This window comes from Phoenix dactylifera, chromosome 1, assembly GCF_009389715.1.
Source record: "Phoenix dactylifera cultivar Barhee BC4 chromosome 1, palm_55x_up_171113_PBpolish2nd_filt_p, whole genome shotgun sequence".
Classification (NCBI taxonomy): Eukaryota; Viridiplantae; Streptophyta; class Magnoliopsida; order Arecales; family Arecaceae; genus Phoenix; species Phoenix dactylifera.
Genome location: NC_052392.1, coordinates 17,725,570 through 17,753,480, shown reverse-complemented (window position 1 = coordinate 17,753,480; position 27,911 = coordinate 17,725,570). Strand labels below are relative to the sequence as shown.

Here is a 27,911-nt window from a genome sequence, read left to right as displayed (position 1 = left end):
TTTTGACTAACACCTTATCTTATTTTGAGTATTCCAAGTAGATTGTGGTGCTGCTCTTGCACGGCTGCTCAAGCAGGGATCCATATGACGCCATGTTGTTATGGTGTGATCTTTTAACCTACTCATTCCCATATATTCGTGTTTCCTTACTGCATGGTGATTGTTGTCCTTGTTTTAGGACCTATTTGGAACGGTCCAACACTGTGTGATCTAGAAAACCTGATCCTACGCCTACTGCGGGACTGTGATTAATTGGGTTCTTATTCGTTTAGCCCCAAAACATATGAGATTCTACTTTATTTGTAAAACGGGATTTTTGTAATCCCTGTTTTCTTGGATGTGTGCTATCTTGAGATTCCTTACATGGGACACATGTAAGCAATAACTTACACACACGTGACAAGCCAGCATAAGCAATATTTCAACCATACATCCATTTACGCAGATCACACTCCACTGTAATTCATTTATGCAAATTCTGTTCCACATATCAAGCCTCATTATATATATTTAGATCCTAGAATCATGTTTGTACAGCTAGCCTCCATAATTAGATCCTAGAATTATGCAATTCATTCATACAGATTTTGCTCCACATATCAAGCCTCCATTGTACATATTTAGATCCTAGAATCATGCTTGTACAACTAGCTTCCATAATTAGATCCTAAAATCATGCAATTCATTTATGCAGATTCTGCTCTACATATGAAATCTCCATTGTACATATTTAGATCCTAGAATCATATTTGTACAGTTAGCCTCCATAATTAGATCCTATAATCATGTTTGTACAGCTCAGTTATACCATATATGCAACTATTTAAAGACATCTAATGCAATGAGATCTGTGTGGTATTCTCGCATAACTTCTTTTACATGGTATCAGAGCTTTCTAGCTCCAATGAGCCGATCCTGCATTCTCCAGCCATGTCCTCTACCACCAATTCAATTGTGATGGAACCCCAGAGTTCGACCCCTCTCATTGCTGTGAATGCTACCTCACAGCTTCCTCATAAATTGACTCCAACAAACTTTCCAATAGAATGCCGACCCCTACTCTCAATGAAAAATATCTGCTTCATACCTTCGGGTGCTTATGCTTTCCATGATTGAAACCCTACTCCTCAAATAAACTTAAACCTAAATCCACACCATGCATTTTTCTTGGGTATTCCCTCACTCAAAGTGCCTACCGATGCCTTGACTTTGCCACAAAAAGACTTTATTTTTCATGACATGTCATGTTTGATGAGTCTGTTTTCCCTTTTTTTCCACATCACCCACCCAAGTTACTTTTCAAGACTGGCAGCCTCTTGTTGAATCCACTAGAGATGATCTTTCTCCTACTCATACCACTGGCAATTCGGATCCAATTCTAGCAGTGCCACTAATGCAACATGTCCCATCATCTCTCCCGCTGCCTGAAAATATCTCAGCCACTGGTTCAGCTTCTTCATCACAAAGTATTAACTCCTCTTCCTTCCTCATCGCATGGTATGTCTTCACCTACACTCTTATCATCTCTCTCACCTTCACCACCACCTAACTTACCTCATCGCACACATCCCATGATCGCCCGTGCAATGAACAACATACACAAACCTAAACAGATGTACCTAGCCACTAAACATCCCATACCTAAAACTACTGAGCCTACATGTGTAACACAAGCCTTGACAGACCCCAATTCGCAATAAGCCATGTTCGAAGAATTCACAACATTTGTTAGACATCGAATGTGGCAGTTGGTGCCTCCTAATTTTTGACAAAATTTAGTTGGGTGCAAATGTGTCTTTAGATTGAAGAGGAAACCCGATGGTAGCATAGATCGTTATAAAGCTCGCCTTGTAGCTAAAGGCTTTTAGCAACATCCTGGCATTGACTTCAAGAAAACCTTTAGCCCCATAGTGAAACCAACTACAATCAGGATTATTCTTTCAATTGCCCTGATGAATAATTGGCAGATACGATAGATGGATATTAATAATGCATTTTTGCATGGCACTCTTGAAGAAGATGTTTTTATGTCCCAACCTCAAGGAATTGTTGATCCTTCCTATCCAAGCTATGCTTGCAGGCTAAAAAAGTCCATCTATGGTCTTAAACAAGCCCCGAGAGCTTGGAATAATGAGCTTGAATCATGTTTGCTTTAGCTTCAATTCAAGCAGTCACAATTAGATTCTTCCTTGTTCATCTATCAATCGGATGGTGAAATTATGTATTTCTTGGTGTATATTGTTGACTTGTTGATCACTGGCAAAAATAATCGATTGATTGGTGAAGTGTTTGAGCAATTGAGTAGGCGGTTTTCCTTAAAAGATATGAGGCCTCTACACTACTTTATTGGAGTCGAAGTAATACCTACTTCAAGTGGACTATTTCTTAGCCAACATAAGTACATTTGTAGTCTGCTTGATCGCGCCAAATGGATGGGTCTAAGGATGTTCAGACTCCATTGAGCACAAATGTTGCTTTGAAGTTGGAAGATGACTCCTCTTTTGTGGATGCCATTGAATATAGATGTGTAATTGGGGCTCTCCAATATCTTTTATTTACACGTCCTGATATCGCATTTGCAGTTAATAAGTTGGCTCAATACATGCACAAACCAAATCTCACACATTGGACAACCACCAAACGTATTCTTTGATATCTCAATAATACAATTTTCTATGGATTGCATCTTATTCGAGCTACCCATTTGATGATTCAAGCATATTCGAATGCCAATTGGGCAGGCAAGTATGATGATCGGTCAAGCATTATAGCCTATTTGGTGTTTTTTGGTACGAACCTAATATTATGGAGTACCCATAAGCAAAAATCCATAGCTCGTTCTTTTATTGAAGCAAAGCATAGAGCCCTTGCTGCCAGCACATCCGAGCTTGCATGGATTAAATCACTTTTATCTGAATTGCATTTATAGTCCACGAAACCACCATTACTTCTATGTGACAACATCAATGCTACCTAGTTAAGCCTCAATCCTATTATGCACTCAAAAATGAAACATATTGCTATTGATTTACACTTTGCAAGGGACTATGTGAACAAAAGGCTTCTTGATGTTTGGCTTGTCAATACTCGATCAATTAGCAGACCTCCTTACCAAAGCATTATCCAAGAATCGATTCAAGCTTTTAAGATCCAAGATTGGCATCATAGATGGTGCCTCCATCTTGCGGGGGTGTGTAAGCAATAACTCACATACGCATGACAAGCCAGCATAAGCAAGATTTCAGCCATACATCCATTCGTGCAGATCACTCTCCATCATAATTCATTCATGCAAATTCTGCTTCACATATCAAGTCTCTATTGTACATATTTAGATTCTATAATGATGCTTGTACAACTAGCCGCCATAATTAGATCCTAGAATTATGCACTTTATTCATACAGATTCTACTCCACATATCAAGCCTCCATTGTACATATTTAGATCCTAGAGTCATGCTTGTACAACTAGCCTCCATAATTAGATTCTAAAATTATACAATTCATTTATGCAGATTCTGCTCCACATATCAAACCATCATTGTACATATTTAGATTCTAGAATCATGTTTATACAGTTAGCCTCTATAATTAGATTCTAGAATCATGTTTGTATAGCTCAGCTATACCGTATACATGTAACTATTTAAAGACATCTAATGCAATGAGATCTGTGTAGTATTCTCACATAACTTTCTTTATAACACATATCTCCTGTCCCCTTCTCACCCCGAGGCTTGAGTCCAAGGTGTGGTTTATCCAACAGATATGGTATGCAACCACCAAAGATACCTTTAATTCTATGATACACTTCTGAAATCTTATTGAACATACAACATCCATGTGTTTCTATCAAATTTTACATCATGTAGATCATACATAGGGAACACTCATTTACTATAATCTACTTAATATAAAGCACCTTAGGGTACTTTTAATGACTTTGAACTTGTTTAAAGTTGAAGGGCATATGGAATTTATAGCTAATGGTATATATCTTCTTTAGGTTGCGTAGTTGAACTATGTATACCTTAGCCTGCAAGCCCCGGTCTATTCATACATGATGTATATAAAAACTTGTTTAGAGTTTAATGAAATATAGATGTAGGGAAAAAATTTATATTAGTCCCCTATTGAAATATACAGTTTGATTTCATAGCATCATATAATAATTCTAAGCCTAAAATAGTATAAAGTTAAGATTACTAATTAAAAAGATATTTCAATAAATTTTATGATTTTGTTTCTGATTTTATCATTTGATTAATGCAATCTTCGTACAAACTGAATGGTTTACTTTGAGATCATTGGTCCACATGATTGTTGCTCATCTAGTAAATTGAGTGCCCTACATGCACAACCAACCTTGACCAAACCTTTTATGATAAGGGACATTAATAACTAAAGATAAACCATTAAAACTTACTTATGATTTCTTTGATTCAGAGGGCTGACCACCGGTAAGGTTGTTTTATTTTGACTTTAGTGTTATGGATTTGAAATATGGAAATAATCTCTCTATATATTTGACCTTTCCTAGATCTTGCGGTAGTAGAAGTCTCGTGCACTTGAACAGTTCTTGTTACTATCTGAATATTTCTTTTTGACGTAACATTTGAATATTTCGTATCAACAAGCTGCATCCAGATTATGAATAGTAGCAATTGAGACAGAGATAGGGGGACTGGTAATTTTAGGGTTTCCCTCCAACTTCCTCATTTTCTTGGTTCTCTAGAGGCCTTAACTTTTAAACCTCCTCTCAAATGTGAAATACACTTTAGTCTGCTACATACAGTGGAACCTTCAAAGGTTTCAATCTCCACCGGAGCACATTGTGTACATGAGACATACTCTGCTTCTAATTCAGCTTCCAAGCTTTCCCTCCTCTCATGTTGTATTTCTTTAGCCTTCCGAAAAACATTACAAAGATGAGAATTAGCTTCCCTTCATTGCTCCATCTCCCTGCAAACCCATACCATACATCTTTGCAGACCCCATCATGCTTCAGTTGCCGATCGCAGCTGTAGCCGGTGGAGAAACCGACATTTCCATATGCACTGCATAGTTGGAGTTTTTGTTCAGACCTAGGATTCATATCGATATGATAGTGTTTTTTTGATGAAATCTGCAAGTATGAACTGATAATCTTAGAAAGAAGTACCCACCCTTTTGCTCTCTCTCTCTCTCTCTATACATACATACATATATATATATATATATATATATATATGTATGTATGTATGTATGTATGTATGTATGTATGTATGTATGTATGTATGTATGTATGTATATAATGAAAGAAAGGAGAGATTTGGTTTGACCTACATAAGCTATGGGAGGGTATGGATTAGTTCAGGACTTGTATATCTCTTGTGACTGGTCAATTTTTGGCCTAGTTTTGTTTCAATAATTTGAATCAGGTTTGGGTCCCATGCACCTCGGCGTCTAAATTTGGTTGGTTGGGTATCAATAGAAATCAATGACATGGGCCAAACTCTCTGGCCTGGAAAATGAGACAGCTACAGCCTGGTGTCATGAGGGTTTAAACTGCAAGGCGTCAGTGAGCCATGCATGAGGGCCCTGAGGTATGGCATGTCCCCAAGTTTTAGCCATGAGTTCTATGCTTGTATCTTGAAAGGATAGTGCATGTGTCCCCTCTGTCTTGGTATCCATCAGACGTGGGGACTGGGGCTTAATTCCCAGGCCATGCATGTGAATGGAAGCTAACTCCAGTACCACCTCACATGGTGTGGGGCTAGAACTCTTGTTGCTACATGAGCTCCATATATACGAACACCAGCTACCTTGCATTAAATATACAGTTTTTGGTACATTAGCATAACTAGAGAGCACTTGCCTGACTACTTCGATGACAATGCTAAAGACACTGAAGTTTAGGGGATCTTCTGACATTTTCTTCCTCTCTGAGATGCAGATGAGGATGACAAAGATGGCTAGATGTGTGAGCTGCGAGACTGTGAGAGTCTTGAGCAGTCCCATGTTGTTCTTAGCTTTGTCTTGATTTGCTGGAGTGAATCCCTCATCTTTGAAAGGCATAAATGATGTATGTGATGGTAGATACCTGAAAAAATTATACGGTAAGCCAGATATCATCTTACTGTAAAATTATAATAATAAAAAAATCATTAACTTGGAAATGATAGTTCAAACTCGGGGGAAAAACAAAAGAAAAACTAGAGGTAGGCTCTACCCTTCTCAAGAAGAGAGGTATCTACTCCACTCAGGTACAAAATTAACAATCAAGCATACAAATCGAAAATCTACATCGTTGTACATCGTTGGTCTTAATCTATTATACCACTAAAAATCAAAAGCCACATATTTTTGTGGCTTTCGGTCTATACATGATATGTAGCATCAAAGATAAATTGTTAAAACGATATAAAACCATATTTGCTATGATTTAAACATTAAAATCTATGCATTTTCAATGTATACATATTTTATTATATTTAAATCATGATTAATAAGACGAATTTTTATTTTAAATTATTTATTATGTATTTTAGTATATTAGTGCAGTGAAAATCATTTATTTTTTTGTCTACCTGATGTATAATTTTGGTTTCTATATACTTTTGATGGTGTAAACCATGAGCAATCATGTAGATCTTTGATTCGAGTGTATATGCTTATTAATTTTGGATCCAAGAAAGATAAATACTTTCTCATCCCGTGAGGAGTGCAGTCCATCCCTAAAAAACTATACATCATACAGAATGTAGCCCATATATACTCTCAGCAAATTTATATGGTGAAGCAGGAAGTGGCACATTTTGTGGTGGTTTGAGTCTCTCTTCGAGAGAAAAAAAAAAGAAAGAAAGAAAGAAAAAGGCCCCCACCTCCGCTTCATGCGACGAAGTAATATGACGTTGCCTTGGACCAATAGAAGCACGAGAGCAGTGAGAAGTAGTAGAAATCAATGCAGATTAAACTATTTTTTTTCCTTTCTTTTTTGAAAGAAGAATTTGATGTGTGAAGAACTACTACTCTCTTAGATGGTCTTCCTTTCACATCAGAATGGGGCTGGCCGACTCAAAGACGAAAGGGAAAGTTTCTAGCGGGTGGCAGGAGAAAGGAATACGTGGCAGGAGAGGAATGCTGAGTGGGACTGAAGGGTCTCGCCGAGCAAAACATGGTCACGTATTCTAGCTGAATGATTGAGGTCGGGAAGAACGCGTCCTAAACGCGTTTGGCTCAGCGTCTGCTGCCCGTCGGTCCAGGCCAATCAAAATCGATCAATCATTCAAGCTGGCGGCCGGACCTTGGGACCCGGCACGTTCCTCTAATGATTTCTCATCAAGATTTGTTCCTATCAAAATACCGCAAAGTTCTTTTCTCTTGGCTGGTTGGTGATGATGATTGGAACGATGAGCATCCAATCAGTGAAATAAGAGGGAGGAAAGATAGACACGAGATCTAAGAAATTATATCCTTACACTGTATGCTCTGTGCGACTATGCACCATATCAATCGCCGCATCTCTTTCACGTAGGCTTCATTCATTGTACACTCATTTTGATGATCAGCTCAGTAAAAGAAGATCTGGTGATTGGCGTGGTGCACGACCATACTGGTGCATATAGCTTGTAGTATAAGCTTTTTATAAAACCAGTCATTTTAATTAGAAATAAATCTGTCGGCATCAAAGGAAAGTAACTCATCTCCAATTTCTAAATTAATTCAGTTGTATATGATATGAGATAGAAAGAAAATAAAGAAATAAAGAAAGACCGCCTAGGTTTACCATGTGTCTTTGTGGTCATTGTTTGAGATGCCCAAGACCAAGATTTTTATGGGTCAACAAAATGAGCTGACCCGCCTGAAGGATGACATATGCTGTCACTATAACTTTTTTTTTTTTTAAAAAAGAAAAAAATTTGGGGGCATCTCTGTAGCTTCAAATTGTCTGAGAAGAATAAAAGTATGCAATCACGCGGTATTGGAATCAAAGAGCTATAAAAAAAAAGGACTAGTGCTGCCAACAAGAATATATGATTAGATTTGTATTCTGACATCGATTCTTACCACTAACTTACAAATAAAATCAACACATAAATATTATTTTAACATAACTATTGAATGCTTGCAGCATTCTCTCCATGTAATCGCACATATACATCCATGCAGACACGTGCACATGGATGTGCCTCCAAGTGGATACTCCTACCAACATTATTTATGCCATGGAGAACCAAGAATAAGAGATCTGACAGAGTGTTAATACCAAAAGTGAAATTGCCAATTCATTTTCATCTTTTTCTTAGTTATTGTCTCTCTAGCTAGTTCGTTATGGTATGCAGCTTTGTATGTGTGTATGTATGAAGTACGAGAACTTATCTCAAAAAAGGTATGAATTATGAAGATATGATTAAGGTTTCCTTGAGAATTATAGTATTCAAATGGCTTATTAACAAATACAAAAACCATTCTGGAAAGCACTTGGAGAAGATTGAAAAACTGAAACATTTAACATTTGCACAATCATGCTTCATAGCCCCATGTTACATCTACCATCCCAACTATTGCCAAGCATAACATCCATTTAATTAAGGTTACATTTTACAATAACTTTATGATATAAATATATATTATAATTAATCATCATATTGAAAATTTCATTATTCTATATGGCTCATGTCATCAGCAAGTTTATCCAGGATGATTTCACTCAAGGAGGGACAGGAGTGATTAATTTGTGAAACAGTTTGACATATAATATTCAGATTGTCATACTAAATGAGCGAACTTCCTAATCTACTTAGAAGTTATGACAACTGCAGCTTTATGCGTTGCATATGTAATAGAATAGAATAGAACTTAATTCCTAATCTAGCTCAAACTAGGAGCAGTCTATGATGGAATAGAATGGAATAGGTAGAGAGAACTAACATCATGATGGCAAACAGAACCAAGATTGCAGGGCTAAGTGTGGAGAGATCGGCAATAGATTCACCGGCATGCCTTGAGTTCACGGACAGAAACAATGCTCCAATAAGCTTCTGATAAAAATTCATCCCACTCAAAGCCTCAGAGCGCCACTCTAGAGCGCAACAAAATATGAGCTGAATCGCCACGAATAGAAGAACGGTAACAAGCAGTAGAAGAGAATGAAGGTGCGGCAGCAAGTGATAGTATCCAATCTCTTGCGAATTTTTCAGCATGTACTCAAACTCTGCTTTTCTAGTCGTACTCTTCAGGACCCATAATAGGAATCTCAAACATGACGGGAACATTGTATTCCCAAGGAGAACCTGAGGAATGATCAGCAGCAGAAGACCTGAATTTTTCTTGAAGACCATCATGTTCTCATTCGTCGGAATAAATCCGCAGTTTGAGAATGAAGAAATCGTAGTGAAGAAGGAAAAGATCAGAACTCCAATCCCCTTATCTTTCAACACAGCTCTTGCACTTCTTACGAGATTAATGTAAACTATAACTGATATAAAACCACCCACATGTATCACTAGGAGATAACCCGTAACAACGCGAGCCAGATATGTTACAGCGTGGTATTTCAGATCCTTAGTGTCTATGGGATGAGATTGAGAGCCCACCATACCTGCTTCGATGCAGTCGGGATCAGGAGCTGCTGCTGAGTCCATCTCAAACTGATCATCTTTCATGTCTGGCGAACTACGAGCAACTGATTCGACGCAGCTTTCGGTCATTGCCTGTTGCTTGAGCTGCTCTTTTCTGAACTGAAGACCAATCATGGAGCTAAACAATTCCCCACCAATTAGCATTAGAATGGCAAGCGCAACAAGCTGGGAATTTGAGAAAACCTCCATCTCTACAGTCGACATGCTAGATACGGTTGCAGCGGATACCGACATGAAGAACATATCGATGTCTCTAGGCGTGTTTGAGGGCTTTTTTAGCTTGAATGATTTCAAAACTAGAAAACCCAGAGATGATATGGAGAAGAAGTAAATTATACGGATGCACAGTGGATTGGAATGGGATAGAAGGAATCGATACAAACATGTCGAGTGCCGCCTAAAAGATTTGCTGAACCGAGAGCACAGTCTTTTGACCCAATGCCAGGTTGCATTTGCCATCCAGAGAGAGTAATATAAACACGCCATGGGAGCCTGAAAGGTTTAGCTAAGCGAGCAAAGATCTATGCCTTGAAGCGTTTGCTAGCGGGGTTTATATAGGGAGAGTCCTGGCAGAACTGGCTGTAGTTTTTTCTTCTGGATACGGAACTCTTTGTTTACTCAAAAACAAGAACCAGAACTCTCCAACTTAGCAAGCAGAAACGCCTTTCTCAAGCCATCAATCAAGAGCCCAATGGTCGTTATGGTCATCAAAATAATGCAACCGCGATGTCTTCTTTGGAGGCTTTTGTGAATGGGACCCAATCGCATCAAATAGGCTGTATGACTCGTATTTTTGCCCGAGCAAAAGGGAAATTCCATCCTGCTAATTATGAGACCAGGCACTTAATTCCGTCGGGGAAAAAAAATGAGACCAGATTCTTCGGGTTGGTTTGGAAATAATTGAGGAATGCGGTTGGGAGGGTGAATGGAGTTGGAGGGGCCCAGATGCATTTTGAATGAAAATCCAAATAGACGGAGGTAATAAATCTAGCTTCTGGGCACTCATGAATATAAATCTAACTTAGTCTGTAATCTTATGATTTTCTAGTTATACCAGCTCAATCCATAAATCTAATAGAATTTTCAGCTTAATCATCCGAACAGCCTCGCGAATTATCATGTGTAGTTGATGGCAAGAGGGAGCCTTCTGTTGTGACTCCACCTTTGGATGGGTATCTTGCAATATATGTGGAATCCAGTTTTTTCATTGAGATTCCACCAGCACAACAGTTGCTTGCAAGTCGTTGATCAATGGAGACCGTGATGCACATTGTACATCGAGTGAGGAATGTCATTGAGATATTCTCTTTAGGTATATTAAATTGGGAAACTTGTATACCACTGTGGTAGGTCAGGACATTGGAGAACTTGGACACTGCCACAATGCTGTTTGATAAAATGCCTACGAGAGTTTTATATTGTAACTTCCACAACCCAGGGTTACGTTCAGATTAGGAATTGAATATTAGTTTCAGGGAGTGTTTTGAGATATGATTTACAAAAAAAGCTTGGATTACCTTCGAGCCATATATGGCATTTTCCCCTTAACCTAAAACAATGATTCATCTCTTATTTTAGATAAATTATATTCAACTAACCCTTGAATATTCCAAATACTATCCTCTATTAAGCAGATAACATGCGATCAAATTAATGGAATTTGTTAAGGCGAATATCCTAATGTTTTCTCTTGGCTGTGTCCCCCCAAAGAAATTGCCAGTTTTTATTATGCATGCCCCCACAACTTTAGCCTGTAAGGAGTTTCTAACAGTTCGGACATTTTTTGGGTACAATTTGAGTTGCTTTGGTTTTTGAGGATAGCAGCGAGTCCAAGCATGGGCCTTAAGGTGTGGCCTACTTCTTTTTCTTTCTTCCTTCTTTTTTTTTTTTTGGCTACAACGGTTGCTCACACTATACGTGTATGAGCACATCCGACAAAATTAAAAAAGAGTACAAAGTGAAGGGGAGCAGAAACCGAGTCTTGATTCACCCAAATAAACTCTCCCTCATGATGTGCCACATAGGAAGCGATCCAGTTCGCCTCCCGATAGACATTGGAAGCCCGGAATGTTCCATACTCTCCTACGAGCTTACAAATATCTCGAAAAAGTGGGTGCCGATCGTCACTGATATACTGCCTTCGAATCCACTCTATCACCGTAGTCAAGTCTTCCTCTAGGTGGATGCTGACTGCAGTGGCCTAAAATCTTTGTATGTTTGGTAGACGGAATGTATGCAGAATAGGGGTTTAATCGATCTTGTTTTAGCTAAACACTTTCTTTCGTACTGGCTGAAATAACACATACCATACTCCATATTAGAGATGGAAAATTTTGATTAGGGGGGAGGGGAATGGAATAGCCATACCTCCGATTTTAGGACCTTGCTTCTTTCTCCCTCCCAATCTACCATCCTCACCCATGCCCTCCCCACTTTCTCCTGCTGCTACTACGTTGGTTTCTAACCATCTGCCGGCATGTTGAACTAACTCAGTGACACCATGGTCCACACTACCTCCAAAAATGTTGGGTGCTTTGCTCTCCCAAAAACCCACCCCTATTGCCTGTATTGCTACTCCTTTGTCGACGAGGATTCTATGCTGATCCAGTGCATTGACACCCCGGTCTACTAGCCCTTTGTGTTTGGAAGCTTCGGTCTCTCACCTTCCTCGTTCCTTCTCTTGCTTGTTGAGCATTCTCTTCTTTGAACCCTATCATCCCTCCCCTTTGGCTGCTAGTGAGCCAATTCGGCCTGGTGATGCCAGGTTAGAAACCTATCAAGAGAGGAAGCATCACTTTCCTAAACCTTGCTAGGTTTCGTCCAACTGTCGATGAGACGATCTAGGTTGGTTCTTTACCTCGGTTTGCTGCTCCATTAGGATTAGGAGCATCACTTTTCCGAACACCGACTCCCTTTCTCTTGCTCCTTTGCTGGTTTTGAGTCCCTCCTACATCTCCGATGGCTATTAGTGCTTCTTCGAGGCCTCCTTTAATCTGATGCTGTGTATGAGGCACCCGTTTCCATCTCAACTATGTCTTCTCTTGCACTTTCCTCCAACACCAAGATAAATAGTGGGCTATTATTCATGAGTTGTTGTTTTTTCATGGTTGTATGAGATATAATTGGAATTATTAGACACATGAAGCAGTATTCGTATGCTTTTTCTTTGCTCGGCAGCATGATTTTGCTCATTTTATATTGAAAGTTGGTTGGCTTATATGTTACATCCATGTGCAGGGTTTTCTTAATTGATACATATGTATATCATCAGAGCGAGTGCATAATGCCCTTCTATGCCTACAACACGCTTGATATCATGTCTGTGAGTGCTGCACATGAGCGTATGTCTTGATTTTGCCTTTAATTTTACTCATGGATGCCTCTCCATGATTTTTGTTTCTCAAAAAACTTTTCATATGCAATTGGATAGCTAGGCAACCATTGCATCCGCACTTGCAACACGATGATGGCATATTGGATGCTGGCTTTTGATGGCTTTGCTAGGTTTGGCATGCATCTAGCATTGCTGTGATCTATTGGCCGAAGCTCGACATGGCATACATTGCATGCAGTCGACATTGTCCTGGTTCACTAGTTGTCACTTGGCATTTCATGCATCCTATTTAAACCTAATAATGATGATGGTTCATAATCTAAGCCTTCATCTTAATTGTAAATCAATTTTCCATGTGTTGATGTAGGGTTGTTTTTTCTTCATTGCTGAGGTCAATTTAGTTATTCACCAACAAATGTGAATGTCAGCTTATTCTCATGCCATGGCTAGATGAGTTTGGTAGGAAGAACAATGTGGACACTATTGGTAATGGTACCATATCAAACATAGGTTATTTGTGTTAACATAATCATCTATACAATTATCAATATCATCCTTTGTGTACAATTGACTCGCTGGTCACAAGATGGACCTGTCTTATGGAGAAGAACCATGACTTCTTGAGAATAGTCATCATCCACATTAACAAGAATTTGAAGATCTCCATCCATAGCTGTTTAGGGTTCCCTAGGGATTGATTTAGAGTTGCAACCTAGCTAAGATGCTTGAAGCCTAACTAAAATGGACAAGCTTATAGATAAGGATCTAGTTTGATGATAGAAAGGGCTCATGAGTGCACCCTCATCATCCTCCTGTTAGGAGGTCATAAAGGTAACAGGTCTCCTAATCTATCATTAGAGTTTATAATTGCATGACAAAAAAAAAAAAAGAGAGAAAAGAAAGAGAGGTAGAAGAGGAGTAAAAAAAGGCAGGGGTTTAGCTGCTTGATGCTTCTTTGAAGCTCAATCTTTCTTCCTTATCAAGTGGCTAGCAAAAAGTTTGGGTCTCTAGGGTTCTCGAACTCTTAGCCTAATTATAAGAGATTCATTGTTGTTAAATTTTAGAAGAAAAAGAGATATTTATAGGGAGAGGTGAGGGATCCTAGGGTTAGGATTTAATAGGCAAAAGGTTTGCTTCATATCTAAGGGTTAGGATAAGGTGATTGAGTTGTTTAATCCTATTGATTAATGGGTATGAGGAGAGGTTAAAGAGATGACACAATAGAGGGTCGAGATGATGGGAGAGTGTGTTTCCTCAGGTTGTGTTTCTTTAGAGGCCAAAACTATGTACAAAAGGGAGGACCTGTTTGAGGACAATGATTCAGTCTAAAGGATTTAAATGTTATGATGAATCTGAGGTGGCAAGGATTTATTGGGTAATGGGTATGAAAAGAGGATTGAAGAAGTAGATGGTGGAGATTTAGGGGTTATTAAAGCTAATGTGCTATGCTTGGCCCTCAAATCCAGATAAATTGGGTTAAAAAAGATGAGATAGGCTACAGAAAGGGCTGGATTAGTTGTGATAGGATTTGATCAAGTACGATCAAGCATGATCGAGCATAGTTAAGATAGATTGGGTGTAATCGAATGTAATTAGTGATCTGATCAGGGGAAAGAAAAGATTTCCTTTAATCTACTTAACTTAAGTCTCTCGAATAAAATAATAAACAATATGAATTTTAGAAAATGGGGCTTCAAGTCTTTTTTTTTATCATCCATAATTGTGGTACATATCATGGATAGAATGTAAAATTTATACTCTCTTTCACCCTCTCTATTTCCACCTGTTGGGTTCTAATAGGAGGAAGCAGAGTCTTGCTTTTGCTTTCTCTGTCTCCATCCCATCTTCCAAGATTATAGCACATCCCTGCCTATTTTCTCTAGAAAGAGAGGACTCTATGCCTCTTTTCTGAGTCTCGTCTCCACTTAGAGTATTAAAGAGATAATTTAGAGATAGGAAGAAATAAGCAGCATATGGGCCAATTTCAGCCTACTCATTTTTCTAGCCCAATATCCATAAGAAGCTAAACTAAACAAATATGTCAAATTTGTGTGCACAACATTAGGAGTGTGTGTATGTGTGTGTAGAGAGAGAGAGAGAGACTTGGCTAGACTTGAGTAGATCTTTACTTAGATTTGTTTAGATCTAAATTGGGCAATGGAATTTCTACATCGGTGATCTGAGCTGTCGGATGTAATTTATTATCTCTAAATTGCATGCATACTAAAATTTATAGGATTTGAAGACTCCTAGCCTTTGCATTAAAGGGTCAAAAAATTGTATAGTCTAGATAACATGACACAATACATTTTGCTTTTGATCACTTGATGCATTGGCTAGAGGTATCCAATCCGTACAATTTGTGGTGTGTAAATATTTAACGATAGTAAATCATATTTAATGGCTTGAATCATCGATGTGAGATCCTCAGTTCGATCTAAATTTGATCGTATTTAAATGAAAATCCATTCGAGTGGAAACAAATCATGCTCTCTCTCCCTCTATTTGTGTATCTATCTATCTTGAGAGAGAGGGTACCATGGAAAGAGGAGAAATATGCCAAGGTGACTTTCCTTGAATTATACTCATGGGACACTTATCCTCAAATGGATTCTTCGAGTCCCTGATTGGGAACTAAGAATGGAGTGCAACTGTTGGCGCTAGTTATGGAGTAGACGACACTAGGAGGGAATGCGATGGTTGTTGAAGAGGCCGCAGGCAACGAAATGCACGTTATGTTTCCTGAGCGTGCACCTCCACCTCTTCATCATCCCTTACATCCATCTATCCAATTGGATATAAAACCATTGATAATTTGGAATACTTGCATATCTTCTTTTTCTTAAGTAAATATCTGCATTTTCTTCTAACCAAATTGCACAACACTTTTGATTTCACAATACCATTATTTCTCATTGTTGGGGGAAAAATGGATTCCCCAAAACACGTGGATATATCGCCGGCACGTGATGACGAGCACAACGACGGCAACCCTCAAGGCGCCCGACCTCAGGGCGCCCGACCTCAAGGCGCCCGACCTCGAGACGCCCGACCTCAGAGCTCACAGCCTTGCAGCTTTAGTCTCAAATTAAGCTGAGCCCAATCGACCTCAAGCCCCAAAAGAGACCCAATCAAAGGACGAAACAGATCCCTCCACTCCGCCGGAAATCAAGTCCTTCTCCTCCTCATCCGGAACCTAATCCTGCGATTTCCGCCCCAGCGACCGTCAACAATTAAATGCGCACAATCTCAACGGACTTCCAGCCAGCCCAAAATCTCGGACCATTCACGGCAACTCATTAATTCACACGATTACGTTCAATCATGACGGTAACTCATTACTTCGCACAGTCACGTCCAGTCACAGGTAACACTTGCACCCCTCTTATAAAAGGGGACTCTTCCTTCTGAGAGAAGAGGATTTTTCTCTCACGCATTCTCTCTTTTCTCTACAAAAAATCCCTCTGACTTAAGCATTGGAGGGCCGGTGCCGGAACTCCCGGCTACCGGCTTCTTGCAGGTCCCCCGGAGAGTGCAGCCCACCACCGCGTCCCCTACCAGAGCTCCTCCTCCTTGGTCCGCGGTCACCCCCGGATCCAGTTTCCAGCAACACTCATCATTCTCAACAACCGAGAATTTGCCAAATAGTCCATAAAGATCTAGGTGACATCAGCCATGGCAACTCAGTGGTGGCATCAACTTGCTTGTTTGCAAGAGCTTAGGTGCTCCAGCGAGATGCGACCTTCAAGAAAATTCTTTCAAAAAAGTACCCGAGTTTGATATCCCCCTTGCGAGGTGGGTGGGATATAGAAATCTCAGATTCTCCAAAGGGAGAAGGGCGGAGACCTGAGCTATCATCCATGGACCTTAAAGTAGATGCTTTAATGTACGTTGCATAGAGTGGGAAAAAAAATAAAAAAAATATCTCACACAGGAGTGCAATTAGTTTGTTAATGAAATTTGAATTGGAATCGAAATATATTGAAATAGAAATCAGAATGACCATATTTCTGATATTTGGTTTGTGACTAAAATTAATGAGATTTGAAATACTAGGAAAGAGTTAGGATTGAATTTTGGAGGATCGAAGCATATTTTCTTTTCCTCTTGAAATTTGAATGGAAATGAAGCTCCTCTCAACTAAATGGCTAGAATGAAAATCATTTATGTTGAGAATTGTTGCTTATCCTACTTATGCTAGGATTCTGTTCCTAGTTTTATTCAACTTAGTTATTTCTTCTAGAGTAGTTATCCTTATCCTTTCATAGTTATCAAATCTTATCTTTTAGTGGGCGTTGATTTTTGAATTTGAATAAAAATCAAACATCTCACCCATATGAACTCTATATAAAGGGACCTTTGGTATCCCTTTAGTATGCCATGAGAAAAGAAAGAGAAAGAGAGAGTGAGAGTTGTCCTTCTCGAGGAGTGTGAGAGAGCTTTTTGTGTGGCACAATTTTTTAATTAAATATTTTTTTCTCTCCTAATTCATTTTATTTCAGCATTTTTTTCTTTTTTTTTATTTGGTGTTTGTTCTAGATCTTGAGTCGACACGGTCGACCTACTCCGCGTAGTGTGATGTTCTACATGGTATCAGAGCCACAAGTTTGGAGATCGGTTATTCGTATATTCGTAGCTCGATGTGGTTGAAGAGTGTTCAGTAATTCGTTGTGCGGCGGTGCAACGTGTGGACTTATATTTGGTGATTAAAAAAATAAATCATCATGGCTGAAGCTACTACCATCTCTAACATTGAGATCAAAAAATTGAAGAATATCAATTATGCATAGTGAAGGCCTGCATTAAATCTTATTTGATTGGGCAAGATTTATGGAATATTATGAATGAGACAGATATGGTGAAGTCACTAGAAACTCCTGACAATGCAGAAGTGAGAAAAAAAGTAGAAGATTAAAGCGGAAAACACTATGTATATTCTCAAAACTAATATAGATGAAGAAAATCATCAGCATATTCAAAATATGAAGGAGCCAAAAATAGTATGGAATATTCTTACTACTCTCCACTCTAAGTCTAAACAAAGTAATCACACAATCTCTCAATATTTTCTTAAAGAATAGAAATTGTTTGATGAGCTTGGTATGCCCAATTCAAACTCTCATTATGATGAAAATATACAGTTTTGATTGCTAGTTCGTGGTTTGAATAAAGAGTATTGTGCTTATATGCTTGCTATTTCTGGATGGGCTCTATAACCTACATTACTAGAGTTAAAAAATATACTTGTTAATCAAGAAGCACTTAATACTTAGATGTATGATTTGACTATATCCTCTCAAAAAGAAGAGGTCTTATTTTCTAGTAGTAAAAATAAAAATAAGAAGTGGAATAACAAATTTACAAATTCAATTATAAAAAAGGCTAATTGGAGAATTTGAGAAGGATAAAAATCCTAACTAGAAGAAAAATTATAAATTCAAGGGAAATTGTCATAAGCATGAAAAATTTGGCCATAAACTTCAAGATTGCCAGGTGAAGCAAGAGAAAAAAAGGACGCCATTGATAGGTGTGGAAATTGAAATTATTCTTCTACTGCCTATTATTATGCTTCTACTATTGTTGATTAGCTAGAACCCACTTCATATGATGGGCCAAAGGCATTTGTGTTTGGGAGGATACCATAAAACAAGAGATTTCAGCTCTTAAGAACTTGATAAATTGAAATATTTCCTTAGCATTGAAGTAGCTAAGCTTAAGAATGGCTATTTTATTTGTTAAAGAAAATATGCTTTTGATTTATTGAATGAGGTTGGATTGGCTAATTGCAATAATATACAGACACCAACTAAATCAAATTTAAAGTTGAGTATACAGCTTGGCAAAGTTCTTGATGATCCAATTATGTATGAACTCTATTTAAAGAACCTTTGGTGCCTCCTTTAGTATGGGGTGAGAAAAGAGAGAAAGAAAGAGTGAGAGTTATTTTTCTTGGTGAGGATTGTGTGGGAGCTTTTTTTGTGTAGCTCAATTTTAAAATTAAATATTTTTTTCTTTTCTAATTAATTTTCTTTCAGCATCATTTTTTTACTTTTTTTTGTTTGATGTTTGTTCTGCTGGTCGATCTACTCTGCATAGTGTAAGTGGAGAAGTCGGAAATGACTCGCTTTTGTTGGCTTCATGTCCTCTCTGTCAAGATGATTGAGGTAGATTAATGATTATAGCTTACTAAACTGGAGAAAAGCCTCGAACCAACTGAACTGCCAAGCAAGATACAATGCACAACGCTTAACTTTCAAAAGAAATCTCCTTCAAGGCATTGATTCTTGGACAACCAAATAGGACCTAAAAATAGGGGCATATTTATCATGTCACATGAACAACGGAAAGAATCCTCAACCAAATAATACTGGATGCAGGCGCCATCTTCTCTCCCTGTCCCAGCTTTACGATAATGGCTAGGGAGTAAGGACGTCCTTTGCCTACCTGGACCATCCATCTACATTGATTGAAAGGAAGGCCGAATAGTCCCATATAAAGAGATCCCAAATTTGGTGGTGCTCAGCACGGTCATGAGTTCGGTCATCTTACATAAGGGTATCTTTTGGACAAAAGAGACGTTCATATTGCATGTTCTTGACCGTATCTTTTTTTTTTTTTTTTTTTGGTAAGAGACCATATCTTTACAGTAGATGGCAGAGGAATATTTAATTTGCTTCAAATATATTGGTAAAGTGCACAGCTTCCTGATAAACTAAACAAAAAAACAAAAAGAACTTGTCTCGCAAGCAAATTAGAATGAAGCAAAAATATTATCGATGGTTATAACTTATTTTTACGGTACACTCAATGAGATTCTCATAGTCATCGTTTGCCAACGTAATCCTAGTGTTTTATGTCTTCTAGGCAAAGAATGCCATAGAACTATTCCTCAACTTTGTTTCTCGGTTACTTTGTCTTATAACTCGGATCTCGTGCCATTCAATAGTCCAATGTGTGTTAACTACGTCATGTGACTTGATTCTATTTTATTTTTCATAGTAGTAATATTAAATCTTTTAAATGGTTGACAACAAACCTGATCTCAGCTATGCATATGCTTTTTCATCGACAATGTAAATGTGCCCTGATACACAGGTGGGGACGATGTCTGTTGTTTCTTATCAGTGGCATTTAAGTGACTAATGGATCACCTTTCACATACATATTAGCAGTCACAAGGCCATGTTGATACTCGTTCCATATATATTCGTTAGCCTTTTGAAAAATTTAGTAATCTTTCTATTACTACCCTCGCCAAATTAGACTTGTTTGGCGTCTCCATCGATTTCACTTTATTATTATTATTATTATTATGTCTAAAAATATAGAAATTGAGATTAGAAATTCTTTAGTTAGCCCGCTATTTTATTTTTCTATTTTAAAAATATTTTTATATAAAAATAAATGTTTTTTTAGAATATATTGTACATTTTTAAAAATAAAAATCATTCATATCCAAAATTATTTTTTTTGTTTCCATCACTAACACCATCCTCATTGGCCTTCGCCACCATCTGTCAACTCACTGCTGCTGCCACCTATCATTGTTGTCGCTTACTACTGCCCTTACATTGCTATTACCTTGTAGTTATCGGATAATCCAAGTAGCCACTAAATAAATTTTCAATTTATTTTTTCAAAAGGAATTTAATTTTGACTTTTATGAAAATTAAAAATTAAAAGTCATGCCAAATAAAATTTTGATAATCCATGTATTACCATACTCACCATAACTTTAAAGTCTCGCGACATCCAGAAGGCTCTGATGCCTTGGAGGATGTGATTTTCATCTCCTCATCTAGAAGTGAAAAGACCGAGCATCCTCCACTTCACCTGAGGGCAGATGTTCTCATGGAACCAAAGCAAATAAATATAATATCTTATAAGAAGGAATTTTGATTCATGATTTAAGGTACGATGGATGGCAATGGAGGTACTGCACCCACCCCGCCATAGAAAATGATATATTTGTTTCAGACCCGTACCGGCCTCGACACCTCGAAGTCTCGGACCTACCCAACGGGTATTTATTTATTTATTTTTTAACAACGGGTATTTATTTTTTTTCTAAAAAAAAAAAGAAAGGGACAAGCCTATCCTGCATAGCAGCCTCCATTGAGCCTCCACTCCGCCAAGAGAATGTTCGATGCATACAAAAATGATCGAGTATTTACTTTGACCACCAAAACTTTCCCTACCCCAGCCTATTTGGAATTAGACGAGTCCGAGTGGATAAAATTGTAAATGTAGTTTTATTTTATTTCAGCATATAAACCAAACAAGCTGGAAGAATGTAAGATTAAAACAGACCAACCCATATAATATTAGGTAAAATAAAATTTTAAAGATATAGAACATAACAAATCAAAATTTTTAGTAGTAATATAAATAAAAAATAATATTTTTTAGAAAATTAAAAATCTCATGAACTAAAAAAATAAATAATTAAAAGGGTATTTTAGTAAGTGCCCATAGAGCTATAATGATTGATAGGGAAATGGGCTTTGGAATTCCTAAATAGAATTAAAGGTTCCGAGGCTACATGGTGGAAGTAGATCTACCCCACCTACTACTTTAAGAGAGGATAAAATATCCAAAAAAGATTGACTTCAATTTGGAAGGATACCTAAAGGATGTGCATCACCTTCGGGCTGGGTAATAAAGGGAACATCGATACCATATTAAAATTACCACTTGTCCCAAAAATTTAAATTTATAGGATGAGATAAATTTATTTATATATTTTATATTTTCTTGCAAAAACCAACATTATATTGGCATCATAATAGAGTTGGAGGGTTTCCAAATATAGAATCAAACTCTGTGAGCTGCTCGCATTATTAGAAGCACACCAATTAGACCTACATGATCTTCTCTCTACAATCATACTCGCAAGAATTGGATATACCCCCTATTTGGAAGCTCTCTAAGAATTGGCGTTGATTCATTCTACGAGTTCATTAAATTCAGGTGATGCACATTGCCCCTACTACAAAGTTATTTGGTAAGCTGAGATACCTGGAAAAATCAAAATGTTTCTTTGGTTGGTGCTCAAAAAATAGGTTATATGATCATGAAGTTCTTGCAAGAAAATGATCGGTGATTGGATTAGGGTGCTCTTTTTGTAGGGCAAGGGTGGAAAATACAGCTCATCTTTTTCTCAGATGTCCTTTTACAAGATCTATATGGACCTCCTTATCTAGATGTCTCTGGTTGAATAGGCTGCCTTCTAATCTTCATGCCCTTTAGACATTTTGAAGATCGAGGAGAATTTGAGAAAAGGTTGGGATCAGCTCTTCATGGCATTGGCTTCGCAAATTTGGCATGGGAGGAACATAAAAATCTTTCTTAGAAGACACTCTTCTACTACTTTAATCCTGCGGAAAAACCTCCATTCATTCATCCTCTAGGAAAACTTGTGCTTTGGAAAATCTTTGGATAGTCGTATCATGCTTGAAGATCTTCTACGATGAAAAATCCTTCCTAGCTTGTCGTACTACCAATGTAATCTCCTTTTATATATGTAATTACCTCTTTGTAAATAGCTTTCTTTAATAATATCAGGTGGAAGTGCCTCACTTTCTCCACATTCCATAGAAAAAAATACGATAGTGCTGCCGCCATATCTGATCGAGGTAGGAGCGCAGCTCGGACGACCCTGAGGTCGGCTGGAGATGGGGTGAGCAAGCTGGTTGAGGCGTTAGACTCTGGACTTCTTCACTGGGTAACATGCAAGAAGTCCACTTGCTGGAGGATTTCTGGTTGGGGGACCCTCCGTGGCTGGCGACTTCTTCGTCGAAGCCAAAGTCGTTCACCTCGGTTTATGTTCGAGGACAGAGACATCGGTCAGGCACGAGGTTGGGGTGTCCAATATTTCTCCCATCACTTGCCCTCACATCCGAGGCCAAACAGTACTCTGGTTCGGGCGATGAAAGTTGAACAGTTGCTTCGATCGAGGATGAAACTTTCGTGTGGTCCTTCACTTTGGTTACCAACTCTTATTCTCCTTTTCAGCATGCCCATGTGGTAAGCGAGATAAAGTGGTTGGCCGAAAGGTCCACGAAGCATATTTTGACGCTCGAGGAAAAATGAAAAACGGCCTTTGAGCAACTCGAGCTAGGCGAGGTGAAGACCATGGCGGCTGAGGCGAAGGCCAAGTCAGCCGGGTCGGCGGAAGCCCACGAGGGTAAAGGAGGCCATCTATCCGCAACCAGAAAGGCCCTTAAAGTTTCCAATCAAAGAGTGGCGGACCTTTCTGCAGAGCTAGCCTAAGCCGAATAGAGGGCCCAAGAGGCTGAACAGTGGGCAGCTGAAGCCGAGCAACGGGTTGACTAGGTCAGGCGGCGGGTTGAGGAGGCCGAGCAGTGGGCCAATGAGGTTGACCGACGGGTTGCTGAGGCTAGAGAGCAGGCTCTTCGCATCAAGGTGAAGGTCGTGGGAGCGGTCAAAGAGTACCATGCCTTGGAGGAGTTTCGAAAGGAGGCCTTGGAGACTGGTGATACCTTTGGGAAGGGCTTAAAAGCATGCCAAGCTCAAGCTCAACGACTATTCCTAGAGATGGACTTCTCCATCCTTGATGTCAATGACGGTGACACTAGTGAATAATGCAATCCTGACAGCGATGAAAGGAGGGATATCGGTTACAATGAAGGCTCCAATGGGGGCGAGGGCGAAGAATGAAGTCTTCTGCCTCATTATTATTTTTTGTTTTTCTTTTTGCTCAAGTGAGCCGAGCTTGATGTGCCTTCTTTTTGTTTGGTCTCTATTGGGTGGTGTAGAAGGATACAACTTTAATGAAAGTGAGAAGTTTTCCAAGTACCTGAATTCGGTCTTGATTCGCATCGTGTTATTATTTGCTCTTAATTTGAGCCCGGATCGTCGTCCCAAGCTTCGACCTTTTGTTGTAGTTCTTTTTGCTTGATTTCTGCTGAAGTTACTATACGTAGTAGAAGATAATGAAAGTAGAGAAATTTTTTGAAGTACCTGGCTTCGATTTTTGCTTGTTGTCGAGCCTTCGGTACGGCGACCAGTTCTCCTGCTCGGGTCAATATGGACCTATAGAGGTTGTTTGACTCACTGAGCCTTTGACGCAGCGGCCGGTTTTCTTGTTCGAGTCATTATGGAACTAAAGATGTTACTTGACTCACTGAGCCTTCAGCACAGTGGCTGGTTCTTCTACTTGAATCGTTATAGACCTAAGGATGTCGCTTGACTCGCCGAGCTTTCGGTGCAATGGCCGGTTTTCCTATCTCGGGAGTATGCTCCTTGAGGTATCTCTAGGATTGGCTACTAGAGGAAATTCGATTGGGCTCGATCTTCGGGAGGTCGGCGGCACCTCCAGTCATTTTTAGAGTATGCTTCCGAAGGCATCTCTAGGTTTGGCTACCAGAAAAAATCCAAGCAGCCTCGGTCTTCGGAAGGTCAGCGCCTCTGTTCGTCTCCAAAGTATACTCTCGGAGGCATTTTTGGGTTAGGCTACTAAAAAAAATTAAGTGGGCTCGGTCTTCTCATCTCAGAAGTATGCTCCCCGAGGCATCAGTAGGGTTGGCTACCGAAGAAAATTCTAATAGGCTCGATCTTCTCGTCTTGGGAGTATGCTCCTCGAGGCATCTCTACAATTGGCTACTAGAGGAAATCCGAATGGGCTCGGTCTTCTTATCTTTTGAGTATGTTTTTTGAGGCATATCTGGGTTGGTTACCAGAGAAAATATGAGTGGGCTCGGTCTTCTCATCTCGAGAGTATGCTTTCTGAGGCATCTCTAGAGTTGTCTACTAGAGAAAATATGAGTGGCCTTTGGTCTTCTCATCTCGGGAGTATGGTCCTCGAGGCATCTCTAGGGTTGGCTACTAAAGGAAATCCGAGTGAGCTTGATCTTTGGGCGATCGATTCCTCCTTTCCTCTCTAAATTGGGGTCTTAGAGGGATCCCGAGAGAGCTCGATTTAGGAAGTCCCCATGCGTCCCTATGGTGTCTCCTTTGTTGGGGCCCAAGTGTCCCCGAGGTATTCCAAGTCGAGTATATTTGGCACATTTGTCCGGTTTGAAAGATAAACACAATGAGATGATTTTTATTGAAAATAAGTTCGGACTTCAATAAGCCTTACTAATAACAGGTGCAGAGGTTGTCATGGTCCTAAGCTTGCAGGATCGGGGTGCTGTCAAGGTCTCCCAACATATACGATGAAGATCCTCAATTGCTAGATTCCAAGATTCTTCAAAGGCTTGAGTCTGGTGATGAGCGTTGTGCACTTAGCTTCGCTATTCGGGGCAGAAGATTTGAACCGGAGGCTGTACTTCGATGGGGTCAATTAGCATGGGACCAGCTTTGCTACCCTTCAGGCTCGATGACCTATCTACATGCATGATTTATGGTGGCTCATTGGTCAGAGTTCGGCTATCCGAGGCACTTGGGGACCTTGGCAAGCCTGTTTGCGATGGTGTTGATGACACCTGCTGTCGGGCGATTGTCGATCGGCTTAGCGGGTGGCAAGCTGAGGATAAAGCAGGTGCTTTTCAGTCATGCCGAGCATGGACATGCCTACCCAAGAGCCCGCGTCTGATGGGTGCCTCAATCTCATCTCTGAGCTAGAGGCACTCTATAGTGTCGTGGTCGTGATCTTAGTGGAAACGACAGTACTTCTTCTTATCCCTGTTGAATGCCAAGATCTTCATTCTACAAGGGGGTGCAGGCAGCCTCGGCCTTCAATTTCTATGAGGACCTAGGTCCTTGGGGTGGTGAGATGGGTGTACCTCTTGAACTTGCGAGGAGGGATTCTTGAGCCATCGCGGGCCCCTCTCGCACTGTGGCAAGATACTCCTCGACTCTCTTTGCTTCTTTGATCTCTTGGTTTCTTAGGAGAGTTTTCCATCAATAGATTCGCGGTAGGAGGCCATGACTTTCTCGACATTGACATGCTTGTCGACTCGTGCCAACATTTTGGCGAGGTCGATGGGGAAGCACTTCTCCAGGGAGAAGAGGAAGCTTGATGGTTGTAGGCCACTCTTCATTGCAAACATCATGACTGACTGATTTAGGTTGCAGACCTCCAGTATTGCCATATTAAAGCGCCTGACATATTCTCTAAGGAATTCCTTCTCCCTTTGTTTGATGCCAAGCAGCATGTTCGAGCCACGACGTTGTCTTTGGCTGGAGATGAAGTGCGCTACAAAAAGGTGGGTGAGTTGCTCGAAAGAGTGGATAGACTCGGGCCGAAGCTCGAAGAACTAGAACTGAGCCACCTTGCGAAGGGTTGTAGAGAATACTTTGCAAAGCACCACGTCAGTGGCTCCGTGCAGCATCATGAGAGTTTTAAAGCTCTCAAGGTGGTCTAAGGGATATGATGTGTCATTGAACAACTCTACTTGAGGCATCTTGAACCGATGTAGGATCGGTTCCTCTATGATCTGCCCGAAGAATGGGGGCTTCGAGGAGAAGTTGAGGTCGTTGCTTACCTCTGGGGCCTGCTCCTTGAGGGCCTAAATTTGGTGGCCCATTTCCTTGATCCTCCTATCGAGGTTGACACCCCGCCGAGGCGGATGGCTCCACGGGATGAATAGGCAAGAGGCTCTAGATGGAGTCTGCACCGAAATGGGGGCTTGGAGTGTGCCGTCTCCCATTTCAGGCAGGGTTGCTTCACCGGGGGTGCTGACTTTGATGCGACAACTCAGGATTCCAGTCCTGAGAGCAGTGGCTATTTGATGAAGATATAAAGAAAGCCATGAGGAATGCAGCAAGGAAAGCAAGAAGAGCTGAAGCAAAGAAAGCCAAACAAATGTATTGCTTGAATGGCGGCTTGCAAGGACCCAATGCAATTGGATTTGATCCCACTTTAAAAGGAGGCATACAAGGCACAAAGGACCAGAAAGGAGGCGTGGCACATGGAGAGGAGCATGGCATGTGGCTTCTTAAATCTTAGAGAGAGCAATCAGCCATTTGAATTTAAATTTAAAGGCATGCGGATGAGCCATTTGAATTTAAATGCCGATGTAGGATTGGTTCCTCTATGATCTGCCCGAAGAATGGGGGCTTCAAGGAGAAGTTGAGGTTGTTGCTTGCCCTCGGGGCCTGTTCCCTGAGGGCCTAAATCTGGTGGCCTTATTTCTTGATCCTTCTATCGAGGTCGACACCCTGCCGAGGCGGGGGGCTCCATGGGATGAATAGGCAAGAGGCTCTAGATGGAGTCTCCACCAAAATGGGGGCTTGGAGTGCGCCGTCTCCCATTTCAGGCAAGGTTGCTTCACCGGGGGTGCCGACTTTGATGCGACTGCTCAAGATCTCGGTCCTAAGAGCGGTGGCTGCCTGATGAAGACATGAAGAAAGTCATGAAGAATGCAGCGAGAAAAGCAAGGAGAGCTGAAGTAAAGAAAGCCAAGCAAATGTATTGCTTGGATGGCGGCTTGCAAGGACCCAATGCAATTGGATTTGAGCCCACTTTGAAAGGAGACATATAAGGCACAAAGGACCAGAAAGGAGGCGTGGCACATGGAGAGGAGCATGTCGTGGAGCATGGCATGTGGCTTTTTAAATCTTAGGGAGAGCAATTAGTCATTTGAATTTAAATTTAAAGGTATGAGGATGATTGAATTTAAAGACATGTGCATGGGCTGGGAGGTTGACTTGGTTCCTTAAAAGAAGGAGGATCTTTAGGCTTTAGAGTTGCTGTTTTGAATTTGAAATTAGAGTTTGAATTGCCTTTCATTTGAAGAGATGGCTGAAATCCTTAGGGGTCCTATAAATAAGCCTCTCATGTAATTTGAAAGGATCTTTTGAATGAATAATAAAAAAAAATGGCATTAGCTCTAAACCGACCCATAGAAATAGGTGTTAACTTGAGCTATTCCTATCTCCAAATCCGCCATCCTTTGATTTTTGGTGCTGCCCGGTGATCCATTAATCTCATCCATCTATTACGACATCAAGCCTCAACCAATCATCCTACCGTGGGCATTCATCCA

The 27,911-nt window shown here is 40.0% G+C and overlaps 1 protein-coding gene across 1 annotated transcript; it reads right to left on the bottom strand.

The window, feature by feature from the left end:
• Positions 1-4,592: 4,592 nt before the first annotated feature.
• LOC103701575 (probable cation transporter HKT7) lies at positions 4,593-10,316 on the bottom strand. Its single transcript, XM_039128421.1, has 3 exons — positions 8,914-10,316; positions 5,858-6,082; positions 4,593-5,057 (listed from the first exon to the last, which is right to left on the bottom strand). Exons 1-3 carry the CDS (start codon positions 10,107-10,109, stop codon positions 4,859-4,861), a joined length of 1,620 nt encoding a protein of 539 aa, XP_038984349.1. The 5' UTR covers positions 10,110-10,316; the 3' UTR covers positions 4,593-4,858.
• Between the last annotated feature and the right edge of the window lie 17,595 nt (positions 10,317-27,911).

Excerpts from the sequence above, each read along its gene's own strand:
- LOC103701575 (XM_039128421.1), bottom strand. The coding sequence starts at position 10,109 with ATGGCGTGTTTATATTACTCTCTCTGGATGGCAAATGCAACCTGGCAT. Across the intron at positions 6,083-8,913 it reads GTTCTGTTTGCCATCATGAT|GTATCTACCATCACATACAT; the intron begins GTTAGTTCTCTC and ends TAATTTTTTCAG. Across the intron at positions 5,058-5,857 it reads ATTGTCATCGAAGTAGTCAG|TGCATATGGAAATGTCGGTT; the intron begins GCAAGTGCTCTC and ends CCAACTATGCAG.